Source organism: Scyliorhinus torazame, chromosome 2, assembly GCF_047496885.1.
Source record: "Scyliorhinus torazame isolate Kashiwa2021f chromosome 2, sScyTor2.1, whole genome shotgun sequence".
Lineage (NCBI taxonomy): Eukaryota > Metazoa > Chordata > Chondrichthyes > Carcharhiniformes > Scyliorhinidae > Scyliorhinus > Scyliorhinus torazame.
The window spans coordinates 361278294-361292185 of record NC_092708.1 but is presented as its reverse complement, the minus strand read 5'-3'; the positions used below and the strand labels follow the sequence as shown (position 1 = coordinate 361292185).

The 13892-nt window shown below is 45.8% G+C and overlaps 1 protein-coding gene across 1 annotated transcript in view; it reads right to left on the bottom strand.

The window, feature by feature from the left end:
* Positions 1-13863, bottom strand: part of ubr7 (ubiquitin protein ligase E3 component n-recognin 7) — a 33459-nt gene extending 19596 nt beyond the window's left edge. Inside the window, exons 1-5 of the mRNA XM_072492537.1 lie at positions 13662-13863; positions 12324-12457; positions 11772-11832; positions 10458-10553; positions 10309-10362 (exon numbers count right to left, since the gene is read on the bottom strand). Coding sequence (XP_072348638.1) covers positions 10309-10362; positions 10458-10553; positions 11772-11832; positions 12324-12457; positions 13662-13811 — 495 coding nt within the window. The 5' untranslated portion in view covers positions 13812-13863. The remainder of the gene's footprint in view (positions 1-10308; positions 10363-10457; positions 10554-11771; positions 11833-12323; positions 12458-13661) is intronic.
* Between the last annotated feature and the right edge of the window lie 29 nt (positions 13864-13892).

Genomic DNA, 13892 nt, shown 5'->3' with positions numbered 1-13892 from the left:
CAAAGAGTTCCACAGATTCACCACCCTCTGGCTGAAGAAATTCCTCCTCATCTCTACAGATCCTAATGCAAGTGCCAGCCCTCTATCAATGCCAATCAAGAGTACCAATGGTAATCATGTGTCTTTGTGGTAAATAGCAGCTTCAATTCAACATCTACACAAAGTTCATAAACCTGACAACATACAACATGAACTAATATGAAACATTCCACTGCCTGAAAGGGTGCTGGAAGCAGATTCAACAGAGGGAATTGGGTGTATACTAGAGTAAGGAACAATTTGCAGGGCGATGGGGAAAGAAAAGTTGGATAGCTTTTTCAAAGCAATTGGATAGCATTTTCTCATGGCCGGCTCAGGAACGATGAGTCAAAGGCCTCCTTCTGTGCTGCAAGACTCTGCAGCAGGGACTAAAGGTTCTTTAGGAGGGGCTATTTTGTCCAGTGGATTCCAAATGTCACTCCAGCTAATAATGTGAATGACAGTCGACATCAAGTAGCACAGAGCAGCAGCTACACAACAACATCGATACGGTGGAAAGCAAACGGGCAATGTTATGAATTTGCACTTGAGTACAAGAAAGTGGGAGAGGTCAGCGGGAACACAGAATGCTCCAAGCATCACCTCCACATTCGGTGAGGGGTGCTCTCAATTCCTAACTACTTGCTCCAAAACTGTCAAGCTGCAAAGGTAACGCCCCATGTCCACATATCTCCCTTTCCCCATATTCCTTAATACCTTTAGTTAACAAAAGTCTAAAAATTTAAACTGAGCAATTAATCTGGCATCATTTGCAGAAGAGAATTCCACACCGCCCTCTGTGTGGAATGGATTCATAATTTCGCTCCTGAAGAGCCTGTCTCCAATTTAATGCCTCGAAAATCCCTCAAGCCTTCCAACTCAGGGATTATAACCCCAGTTTGTGTAATCTCACCTTGCGATTCAAACACCGCAGCGAATTCTTATGCCCAATTCAATATTATTCTAGCAGGCCGACCTCTTCCTCTCCTATAAATATTGATACCAAGAATTAATTTCCTTATTTTCATGGACAATATCACCGTTGTTCGTTTAAGAGGTCCGTGTTGAACCTGATCACTTTCTTTTGCCGAATATAAATTGTAAATATTTTTGTATTGACAGTGGAGAGAGAATTTTTAAATGCCTTGACAAACACAATAATTGGAGTTCAGGTTACTTCTTCCAGGCCAGCAACACTGCAGTGAACGAGCACCGGATGGTTATACGGTTGACGGCCTGTGGGCGCACACGTTTGGGGCGATCAGTAGTCTTACGGACTCGGGGGAGTCAGATACACACTCATTCAACCAACTAGTGGCATTTGTGCCGCAGCATTTTAACCCGACCCAGTCAGTGATCTATTGTTTTAATACGGCGGAGAGGACCCCTGGTGAATCTGTCACCGAGTTCATATTGCGGCTATGGAACTGCTTTAGAAGATATGCTCTGTGATAGTTTGGTCCAGGATATAAACATTATGAAGACACAGATAAAAAACTTTTGGGCGAAACCTCCCTGACCTTTCAACAGGCACTACAGATCGCTTTGGCTCAAGAGTGTGTGGAATGCGGCTTCCAAGAAATACAAGGGATGGAGGTGAACCTTTTGGGGCGTCGCCCCTCACATGGTGTCCCCAAGGTTTTGATCAACCACTGCAGCGACTCTGAGCAAAGGGCCAGCCATCGAGATGTAGGACATCGCTGTACTTGGCTGAAGGAGATTCTGGCCCATGTGCAACATGTGGGTGCCGGTTTAGGCGTAACCGCAGACAACGGGAGCAATACGCACAATGGTCTTTACAAGTTTACCGACTGCCATTTGGAGCATCCTCAGCATGCGCAGTCTTTCAGCGCATAATGGAGAACATCCTGTGCGGATTGTGTGTTGAGCCGTCTTCCTCTGCATTGTGGTTTAGGCGCTGGACACAGGGACCACAACCAGGAGTATTTATGGAACCTCAAAGTGGTGTTTCAGTACTTTTCTGGAGTATAGGATCTGTCTGCGCCGTGCGAAGTGAGTGCTTCACGTAAAAGTCGTCATCTACTTGGGGTACCGCGAAGACCGTGACGGCCTGCACCCAGTCGCCGAGAAAATAAGAGCCATCCAACTGGCCTCCACCCCGCGGGACTCGACACAAAGCTTCACTCTTTACTTAGCTTGGTCCACTATTATGGCAGATTAATTCCAAGTTTGGTGACAGTCCTGCCCCCCCCCCCCCCCCCCACTTCAATTGCTTCTCAAGAAGTAGCAGTCTTGGGTGTGCAAGGCGCAGGATGAGGTGTTTTAAAAACTGAAACAGCGGTGTCCTCTCAGGCGTGTTACTGCATTTTGATCCTTCAAAGCCATTATTCATCACGTGACGCATTGTGGTATGGGATTGAGGCAGTCCGGTCTCACTGGATGAGCGATGGCCATGAACGCCCAATCGCCTTCATCTCCAGGACACTAGCTGTGGCTGAGCGCAAGCATGCTAAAATAGAAAAAGGCCTCGCTCTGGCGCTCTTATTTGGGGTGAAGAAATTTCATCAGTACGTCACGGATCACAAACCGTTGCTGGGCCTCTTGCGTGAAGAAAATGCAATCCCACCAATTGCTTCTGCAAAGGTTCAGTGCTGGGCCTGGTTATTGGCCTGCTTAGGAGTACTCCTGTGAGCACCGCCCAGGGACCCAGATTGCACATGCCAATGTGTTGAGCCGTCTTCCTCTGCATTCCTCATCGAGTCCGCGAACCTTCCTACAGCGGGCGAGGTGGTCGCTTCCCTGAATTCTATGCCCGTCATTGCATCATGTATTTGTGGCTGGACACAGACCACATCCTTGACAAGCTGCGGCACCTGGTGCTGTATGATGGCCAGCAACAATGGCTAACAGGCGAGTTGAAGGCTTTCTTCTCTAAGTTCTCTGAGCTGACCATAGAAGACTCTATGGCACGAGAGTTGTTGTTCTGGCGAAGGGACAGGAAGTAGTGTTAAAGCATCCTCACAACAGGTACCCAGGAAAATCCAAAATGAAGATGTTGGCAAGAGATAACTTCTGGTGGCTGGGTTTGGACATGGATACAGAGACGTTGGCTCAACAGTGCTCCATCTGTTCAAGAGCATCAGAAGCTCCCCGCGGAGGCATACCCACACCCTTGGGCTCACGTAAACCCAGATTTTGCTGGTCCATTCTTGGCTTTGATGTTTCTCATCCTGGTGGATGGACACCCCCTCCAAGTGGCTGGAAGTCCACAGGATGGCGATGACCTCGCGGGTGACGGTCGAGTGACTGCGCATTTCTTTTTTGACCCATGGAATCCCAGAGGTGCTCGTAAGCAGATAACGGGGTCTCTCACAAGTGAAGAATTTGCCGTTTTTATGAAGGGCAGAAGAATTCGGCATGTCCACACTGCCCCATACCATCCGGCATCAAATGGCTTGGCAGAGAGAGCCATGCAGATAGTCATGCGGGGGCTAAAGAAGCAGACTTCGGGCTCGATGGTCACCAGGCTGGCATGTTTTTTGTTCTCGCACCACTCCGCACACAGTAACTGGGGTGGCCCCCGCTGAGATGCTCATGGGTCATCAGCTTCATACCCGACTTAGTTTGATTCTCCCAGACATCGGCGCAAATATGCGCCATAACCAGAAGATGCAAGGCCGTTGCCCGGTTTGTCATCGACCTCTCCGACGTTTCGCACCTGATGACACAGTGTTCATTCAGAACTTCATCAACGGTGCTCAATGGCTTTCTGGGATTGTTATCCGTCAAACGGGACCAGTCTCTTCCCAGGTTCAGGTCTGGGGGCAACTGATAAGACAGCAGTTGGATCATATTCGTTCGCGGAGGTTGGTCCTTCGTGAAATTCCTTGGAAGAAAGCTGTCCTGGATTCCCCAACTCCGTTGCCGAACCAGCTGCTGGGATGCCTCGGGTCTCGGTGTCGAGGCCGATATGCCCAATGTTTTGAGGTCTCGGTGCAGATTCAAAGGTTCAGCCACCTCCTGCTGATCGTCCACCTGCAGTGTTCCTACCCCAGACGATGCCGCCCCCTTAGAGGCCTGCACCACCTGATCCAGTGTATCGGGGGGCTCCACGTTTCGCCGGAGCCGAAGAGTCCTTCACTTGCTCCCCCTTGTCAGACATCGAACGCATCTTCGGACTTTGGGGGGGGGGGGGGGGAAGAGAGAGAAAGAGGGCTAGTAGGGATCTACCGGGTGTTGTGCATAACATAACTAAATAAATCAAAGTTATTTATTCTTACTTGGTGTGGACTCCCATGTCCTTATTAAATAACCTAACCTTTCTTTCATAGGATGTGGGCGGGGTTGCCCAAACCTAATTGCCCTCGAATTGAGAGTGACTTGCTAGGCCATTTTGGAGGGCAGTTAGGAATTTGTAATACCACTGAATTCTTACAATGCAGGAGGCCATTCAGCACATCGGGTCCACACAGACCCTATGAAAGAGCACCCTACCGCATCCCACCCTATCCCCATAACCCCATGTAACCTGCACATTCCTGGAACCTAAGGGGCAATTTTATCATAGCAATCAACTTTATCTGGACTGTGGGAGGAAACTGACACAGGTCCCTGGCACGGTGAGACATCAGTGCTAACCACTGTGCCATGGTGCCACCCTTGCTGTGGGTCTGGGGCCACGTGCAAGCCAGACCAGGGAAGGATGGCCAGTTTCCTGCCCTAAAGAACATTAGTGAACCAGATGGGTTCATGGTCATCATTACTACGAGCAGATTTATGTTAAAGGTTTGTTTCTTAAATTTCACTAGCTACCACGGTGGGATCCGAATCCATTTCCCCAGAACATTATCCTGGTTTATTAGCCAGTGACATCACCACCGTCTTCTCCCAATCTAGCTTCCCCTAAAAAAAACTATGCGGAGGAGGTCACATGACCGGAATGGAGTAAGACATGTTCATAGACAGCACCCACGATTTCTGTAATTTATCCCTATAAAAATTTCTGATACTGGGAACATTTTGAACATTGTTTTAGGATTTATTCCAATGTGTATTTCAAATGTCTAAACCTGGAGGCAAACGCAACCAGAATGAAACCGAGCCTGCTGCTTTATTGACCAAGTGGTCTGATACTACCACCGGCAACACCATGGTGGCTTCCTGCGTTGAATCAAATCTGTTAGCGTTACATATGTGAGTTCTTGTAGCTGGGTGCAATGTCTCTTTAAGGATAGTCACGTGACTTGTGTGACATCATTAGCTAGTTTGTGGACTTTTAGGATATCTAGTGAAGACCGATTCAATAAACCTGTTAATCTTGCATCAAACCCACATGCTTCTGCAATCCTATTTCTTATGTACTGTTAGTCTAAAGATGCAACAGTTTGCAAAAATAAAACGGGCGATGAGACTGCGATCAGAAGAAAGAGAAAAAACAATATTTTTCAAAAATCACTGGAGCGGAGCAGCTTCAAAAAACGAAATGATCACCTGATTAGCAGAAGGTCAGCAATCGCTGGCATCGGAACCGGTCAGGTTTTAGGGCAAGAATTCAAAGGAAGTGCCCGTACCGATTTTAAACTGGCAATTCGAGGAGTCAGGCCCAGAGGCTGGCCATGTACAGTAAGACGGGGAGGTAGAGCAGGGCACAGAATAAACAAACATAACTTGGATGAAAATTAAATTAAAGCTGTTTCAAATTGATAATACATCTTGAATGACCTAGACCACTGAATTAAACGAAAAAGGAATGCATTCCGATACCACGAAAAAGGGCGACCACAATGAAACTAAAACAATTTATTACAATGAAGAATTAAAGTTGAACGCGCTATCAGTCTAGGGGTAATTACATCGTTTTTGGGTTAATGCCAAAGTTGAATGGGCAACCTATTAAAATGGAGGTCGATAAGTGGACTGCTGTCTCCCTAATTCCAGAGACCATCTATGAACGGAAACTTAACCACCTGCCTTTAAAACCAGCAGATGTGATCTTGAGGACCTATACTGAAGAGACAATAATGCTGAGAGATTACACCACTGTTAAGGTTTGAGCTAAGTGGACAAACTGTAGAGTTACCACCCCATGTGGTGCGAGGAGGTTTTCCAGCTCTCTTTGGTCAGTCTTGACAGGAAAGGAGTAAACCGAATTGGAGCGCTGTCAACAACTTAGTTGATTCAATCTTACTGACAATCATAAAAAAAATACAGCAGTGTTTTCGAACACTTAGTGGATCCATGAAAGGTGTACAAGTGCCCCAGAAGATTAAGGAAAGCAGCCAGCCAAAATGCCACAGGGTTAGAGTTGCATCCTAAGCAACATGTCCACAAGTTGAAGCAAAACTACCGAGACTTGTGGAAACAGGAGGCTTAGAACCAGTCACTGCTAGTGACCGGGCAACCCTGAATGTACCCATCATGAAACAGGATGGTTCAATTCTGCGGCATGGTGGCACAGTGGTTAGCACTGCTGCCTCACAGCGCTAGCGACCGGGGTTCAATCCCGGCTTTGGGTGACTGTGCGTAGTTTGCATGTTCTCCCAGCGTTTGCATGGGTTTTCTCTGAGTGCTCCTGTTTCTTCCCACAGTTCAAAGATGTGCAGGTTAGGTGGGTTAACCATGCTAAATTGCCCCTTAGGTGTCCAAAGATGTGTAGCTTACGGTGATAGGGAGAGGAGCTGGGCCTAGGTAGGTTGCTCTTTCAGAGGGTGCGCTCGATGGGCCAAATGGCCTCGTCCTGCACTGTAGGAATTCTCATTTGTATCCATGGACATTTTAAGGCAACAATCAATCTGCTACAATGTCCGGATCAATACCCACTACCATTGATTGAAGATGAATTCACAGGCCTAGCAAGAGGACAGAAGTTTAGCAAGATTGATTTATCGCAGGCCTGCCTACAAATTAATGTGGCAGCTGAATCTCAACATCGGCTCACCATCACTCACAACGGCCTATTCCACTACACGAGATTGCCTTTTGGCAAAACATCAGCACCATCTTTCTTTCAACTCTCAATGGACCAGATCCAGAGTGACTTACAGGGGGTACAGTGTTACCTAGATGATATATTGATCACCGGCACAAGTGAGCAAGTACATTTACAACATTTAGAAGGGGTGGCACAGTTAGCACTGCTGCCTCACAGCACCAGGGACCCGGGTGACGGTCTCGAGTTCTCCCCGTGCCTGCGCGTTTCCACCATGTGCTCGGTTTCCTCCCACAGTCCAAAGATGGGCAGGTTAGGTGGGGTTGTGGGGATAGGGTGGGGGAGTGGGCCTAGGTAGGGTGCTCTTTCACAGTCGACGCAGACTCAATGGGCCGAATGGTCTCCTCCTGCTCTGTGGGGATTCTATTGATTCTAAACTACACTGAAACTACTTCAAATGCATGGGTTTCGTGTCAGGAATGATAATTGTGACTTCTTCCAGACATCAATATATCTTGGAAATGTAATTGACAATAAAGCACCCAGAAAAACGGAATCCATTATGGATTTGAATATGTCACTCAATGGTACGAATGTCACTCAACTTCCCAGGGTTATTTATTCAACTACTATGGAAAATTTGTCCAGAATCTGGCAACCATATTGAAACCGTTACATAAGCTGTTGTGCGCAATGGATGCCAGAATGCGGAAAAAAGATCAATCTGCAAAAGAAGAACTGAAAAAGTCAGAAGTGTTGGTACATTTCAACCTGAAGTTACCATTAAAAACTTTCCTGTGATGCTGCACCCTACAGTGTTGGAGCGGTGGTGTCACATACTACCTTCAGGGAGAGAAAGACTAATAGCTTTTGCACCTCGTATGTTAACAAGCGCAGAATCTAACTACGTCTGGAGATGGAAGCACCGATTATCCTATTTGGTGTATGGACATTCCACTAATACCTGCATGGTCGTCACTTCACATTGCTGTTGGACCCCAGGCCCTTAACAGCTATTTTTGGGCCAATGTTGACTGTAAGTAAGCACCAACGATAGTCGTTAATCCTATTGGCACATTCGTACGAAATCAAATACCGTCATTTCAAAAATCATGCTAATGCAGATGCATGATCACTTAATACAACGTAGTCTTGGTAATAGTTTTACTATTCACATATCCAGTAACTGCTGCTCAAGTCCAAAGATATATCAGAAATAATCCTGTGAAGGGGAAGGTACTGGAAATGGTATTAAAGGAGAGTATAGGGAAAACATCCCGAGTTAAAACCATACATTTCCAAGACATTCAAATTAACAACACACGGTGGATGTCTGTTTTGGGGATTGAGGTAATTATTCCACAAAAATTTAAAACAAAACGTTTTGTGGCTGTTGCCCGAAGGACACCCAGGCATTGTGTGAATGAAGGAACTAGCACAAAAAGTTACTTTTGAGGGGCAGCACGGTGGCGCAGTGGGTTAGCCCTGCTGCTTCACGGCGCCGAGGTCCCAGGTTCGATCCCCGATCACTGTCCGTGTGGAGTTTGCACATTTCTCCCCGTGTTTGCATGGGTTTCGCCCCCCACAACCCAAAGATGTGCAGGGTAGGTGGATTGGCTATGCTAAATTGCCCCTTAATTGGAAAAAAAAAAATTGGGTACTCTAAAATTTAGAGAAAAAAAAGTTACTTTTGGTGGACAGGATTGATGCCCAAAAGAAAAAGTAGGACTGTGCCAGTCATGTGGGTGGGTAAGGAATGCACCACCGTTATCCCCATTGCTTCCATGGGAGTGGCCCAAAATGCCATGGCAACATTGACTTTGCTGATCCAATCAGTGGTCGTAACGAAGTCTGGGAACCTGTCCACAGTAAATTGGTCAAATAAAAAGTGTCCAAAAATAGAGTTGAACATGACAGAACCAGTTTATACACCTAACAGGTGAGAGATCTACTAGCCAAAAGAATAACCTGTCATGAGCATCTACAGCAGTAAGGAGACAACATGAGTGGTTTTGGGGGGAGGGGTGTGTGTGTGTGTGTGTGTGTGTGTGCGTGCGGGCGTGCGCGCGCTGGATAATAGTGGTGAAGTGGTATTGTTACTGGGGCTAGTACTGCAGAGGTCCATGCTAATGCTCTGGACAAATTTAAATTCTATTAATGAAATCTGGAATTGAAAGCTACTCTCAGGAATGGTGATCTGAAAATCATCAATTGTCATAAAAACTTATCTGGTTCACTCATGTCCTTTAGGGAACCTGCCATCCTTACCTGGTCTGGCCCACATGGGAGTCCAGATCCACAGAAATGTAGTTGGCTCTTATTTTTTTCCCAAGGGGCAATTTAGCGTGGCCAATCCACCTACCCTGCAAATTTTTGGGTTGCGGGGGGCGAGGCCCACGCAGACACGGGGAGAATGTGCAAACTCCACATGGACAGTGACCTGGGTCCGGGATCAAACCCGGGTCCTCGGAGCCGTGAGGCATTAGTGCTAACCACTGCGCCGCCCCCAATGTGATTGACTCTTAACCGCCCTCTGAAATGGCAAGGGCAATGAGGGATGGGCAATAAGTGCTGGCCTCGCCGGTGCTGCCTACATCCCATGAAAGATTTTTTAAAAAATGTTTTAAACCAGATGGAATTTTGTCAATAAAAGACATTACGGAATGTGGGACAAAGGCAGGTATGTGGTGTCTGGTTAAAGATCAGCCATAAATCTTATTGAAAGATGAAACGGGCTCAAAAAGACCAAACGACTGACTCCTGTTTCTATGCAAGATGCTTTGGTTCATCAAGGTAATTCTTTTTCCTCAGCTAAACATTGGGAAGCCTAAATCCATCATCATTGGCCATCAATAAACGTACAGCCTCGGCCTTGCTATGCCATACTTTGGGGAAGAGTACATTGAGCTGCACAGCTTGCATTTAATTAATACCGCTTATAGGTCAGAAACAGCTATGGCCACAATCTCACACGCTAAATATTCACACCAATACCAAATAGGTTTAACACCTGATTAAGTACAATATTTCCTAGAGTTTGGATAGCAAAGGAAAAACAAAATCACTTCAATTCATTGTATACTTGAAATTAGATGGATTACTCCCCCCTCCAGCTTAAAAATAACCGGAGGGCAGTCGTTTTTTGTTTAAATGATCTAGATTCAGTCTCAATTTTCAACAAACAGGTAACCACAATCCATTTTACTTTCTCTATGAAGAGTTGATGGAATATGGATCTTTGTCACAAGGAATAGTTATATGGATGGATTGGGGCGGGGGGGGGGGGGGGGGGGGGGGGAGGAGAGGAGAGGAGAGGAAGAGAGAGAGAAAGACAATAAAAGTAACAAAAAACTATATAATATACACATACATATATATACATACACACACACACGTCTTACCCTTCCATGGAACCAGTCTTCACACACGACACATTGAATCATTTCATCAGGGGTCTGGGAAAATAAGGACATACAGGCTCCGTGAGGCAGCGGCCGTACCTTGTAACTAAATTTGCAGCACTACCAAGACCAGTTTCCGAATATCTTACCTTATCCTCAGGATCTGGATAAGGCCTCTTGCAGACACAGTACAGCCCAAAGAAATTGTCGTTATATTTATTGTCCTCATTGGCTTTATCCTTTTCCTGAGAAAAGTACAGAGCTGCAGAAAGTCAGCGAAAACAGTTTTCTGGTTCCTAAAATAACTGCAAGCATTAAGCTGCATAACTCCATTACTCATATACTGAATAATACTGTCATTAGGTTCTTTGTGACAATCAACGCAAGGGCACACAGAGTATAAATTCAAAGTAAAAGCTTCTAGAAAGTGCAACTAGAGTAGAAAAAGATTGATGACTCACCAATTCCTTTCCCACGAAAGCACATTGTAAATACAGTGTGTAACCTGGGATGTGTACATGTCCAAAATGGAATGTTACTAGTCTAGATTGAGGTGTCCAATAAAAAGCCCCCCCCCCCCAATCACACGAGCCAGGGTTTTTCCTTTTGCGTCTCCAAACAGCATAAATGGCTGTGAAGGGAGGAACTGGATAAAAAGTGTCTAGACATGATACTGCGACCATCATAAAGATGTGAGGCTGGCTTGATATACCAGCTCGGCTTTCCAGCCTGTTAGTTTTCTATGTTCAGCTTCACACCAGAGGATCACTTCAAGGCCGAGTGCATCAAAGGCTTTCTCCACCACCCTCACCTGATGACTGAATCAAGGTAGTGGTTTACACTCAACTTCGGATTTATTAAAATGTATTCTACAAGCATTACTGCATCTGATCAGAGGACTATTTAACCAACATCGTTCAATAAAAAGTAAAACTAAATTACAATGGACTTTATTCAAGATTGTCATAGAATGCTGATGGTCGACAATATTTACATTCGGAATTTGGCCGCTAGCTGATGCTTGCTGAAAAATAGAAGCGTTCTCAATGATTGCTTCCGTTCTAAAATTACTGACTTACTGCATACAATTTTAATTTCTACCTTCTAGAATTGGATCTCTTACAAAGGGTACAGAGATCAGAGGATTTTGGAAACTGGGGTCCTCTTGCTGATGAAGTCAATTACTAAAGAGTAATTATGATGTATTCTGAAATTTAACTCTGTTTCACTCTCCACACAATAGAATAAGAGTACTTCAACAAGATAGTGTGAAAGGGGACACACACAGAGCATGCAGTCAGTCAAAAGTCAACATCGGAAATGCAACATATGCTTTAAAATGCTAGAATCACCCATTGCCCTTAGCTCCTGCTGACAAGGTTTCACACAACACTACCGTTAAAAGGCACATTGAAAATTAACTTTATTAAAAAGGTCTCATTGCCACAGCGACAAAAACTTACCGAGAAAAACTTGCACTGCATATTATTAAACTTGCTGTTCCCACAATCACAACGAAAGTTTCTGGAACAATACAATTTTGTAGCTATTAGCTGGCATCTTTTAGCAATACAAATTATCCTCCAAAACAAAGTATTTACAATTTGACTACTGCTCTATTTAAATCAGCACTGTGTCTACTTTTTGAAACAATCCAATATCAACCAGTAATTTAAATATTACTGAATTGCAGCTGAAGTTCCACTGATTTAACTCTTTCAGAATATTACAAATATCCATCACTAATCGCAAAGTTTTGGTTACTTTATTGGGCTTTCGTTATCCAAACCTTCCACGCATTTGATTTCATCCTTCCAGATCGTCATCTGTCGTTTGGGGCCGCCAAGATCTTTTGCACACTCGAATTTCAGGGGTCACATATAAAGTTTGAAATCAATGTTCCCATTCACGTGCATAGATCATGCTCAATTGCATTATCTATTGTTCTGCGTTTACCTTCTCTATCCAGTTTAGTGCCTTCGCTCAGTTTGGAAAGTTAGAGGTTTACACCGTACCTTTTGGTATACAATTCGAACAGCTCGTGGCCTTCATGACACTTGTAGCTACAAGCTAGACAGATGCCAGCCGGCTGTCCTCCTTTAGGTGTACAGGTATTGCAAGCATACAATGCCTGTCTCTTTACATATCCCTACAAGGAAGATAGCAAAGTCAGAATAAAAGAGGTTACAAAGTGGAGTGGTGACAATATTACAGCAATTGCTGGAGTAAATCCACAAGAGGTTAATCAGGAGATCAAAAGCACATCAGAGGCAGCTGAAGAGTGGGTTAAGGACAGGATTTAACTTGAAAATACAGTACCACTGTACAACCTATCAATGCGGATGGGAGGGGGTTTAAGAGTTTTGATTACTGATTTTAGACAAGCTGCTTCAAAATCATCAAACTGAACACCACCCAAGTAAGAAATTTAGGAGCTACCCGAGTTGTAGAAAATGGATCGCGTTATCTGCAGCACAATCTCTCTAGGGTTGTGCTTTTCAAAATGGTTCTATGCAAGAGACTTGCTACAAATATTGTCCCACTCCTGCAAAGATCAGATCCTACCTTGAATGAAAGTGTGAACTATTTAATAGTGGGGCACTATACAATTGCAAGTGGTTTCCTCACAAGAAATATCTTGCAATAACAGAGCAGGGACTCTCAATACATAACTAGCTCACTGGGAACAGGGAGTCTGCCACTCTCCCCAAATCTCACGGCAGGGACCTCCCCCTCACCCCAAAATCCAGAGATCAGGGATTTCCCCACCCCCATCCTTCCCAAATCCAATGGTCCCAGAGGAGACTCCTCTGCCACCCACCCCAAATCATCAACGTTCCAAAATGTAACACCCGCCTCCGCTCGGGCCAATCACAGAGGCCCGAATATGTTACATGAAAAAGGCGCCAGACGGAGGCGGCGGGGAAGGTTGGGGGTTATTGACACGGCGGGGGTGTTATTGACATGTAATTAACGCGGCCCAGTCTGTGCCTAAAGCAGCTGCTTCCTCTCCGATCCCACAGGGACCAATTCTCAGCAGCAATCAATACCAAAGCCAGAGCCATTTTAAACAAAAAGAGAGAATGGTAGAAAAACATCACTGCGCCAAGTGGCATTTTCCAAAATGGGAAACTGGGATCAGTGGAATGAAAGGTCTCCTGTCTGCTTGTCTAGACTGTGACCCCGGGGGGGGGGGGGGGGGGGGGTCCACACCAAACAAACCTATGTTTGGTTACACAGTGGATCCTGGTTGGAAATGAAAGTTTACAGCGAGAAGCCCCCACCCTGCACCCATAGGGGAGGGGGGGGGGGGGGACACACACACACAGAGGGGGCCCCTTCCCCGGACTCACATCCGAATACGAACATCTATCCGAGTCGCTGCCGCCTAAGACGGCGCAGGCCTCGTTCTCCAGCTCCTCGTCCTCCTCCAACACATCGGCCAGAGACACGATGGGATCATCCTCCAGCGGCCGCTTGTGGTTCCCTTCGTTTGCCGCCATCGCCGAATGTACAAGGACTTCCGGGTTGGGGCTATTTGAAGCTGCAGGCACCCCCCCCCCCCCCCCCCGGGGCAATACCTC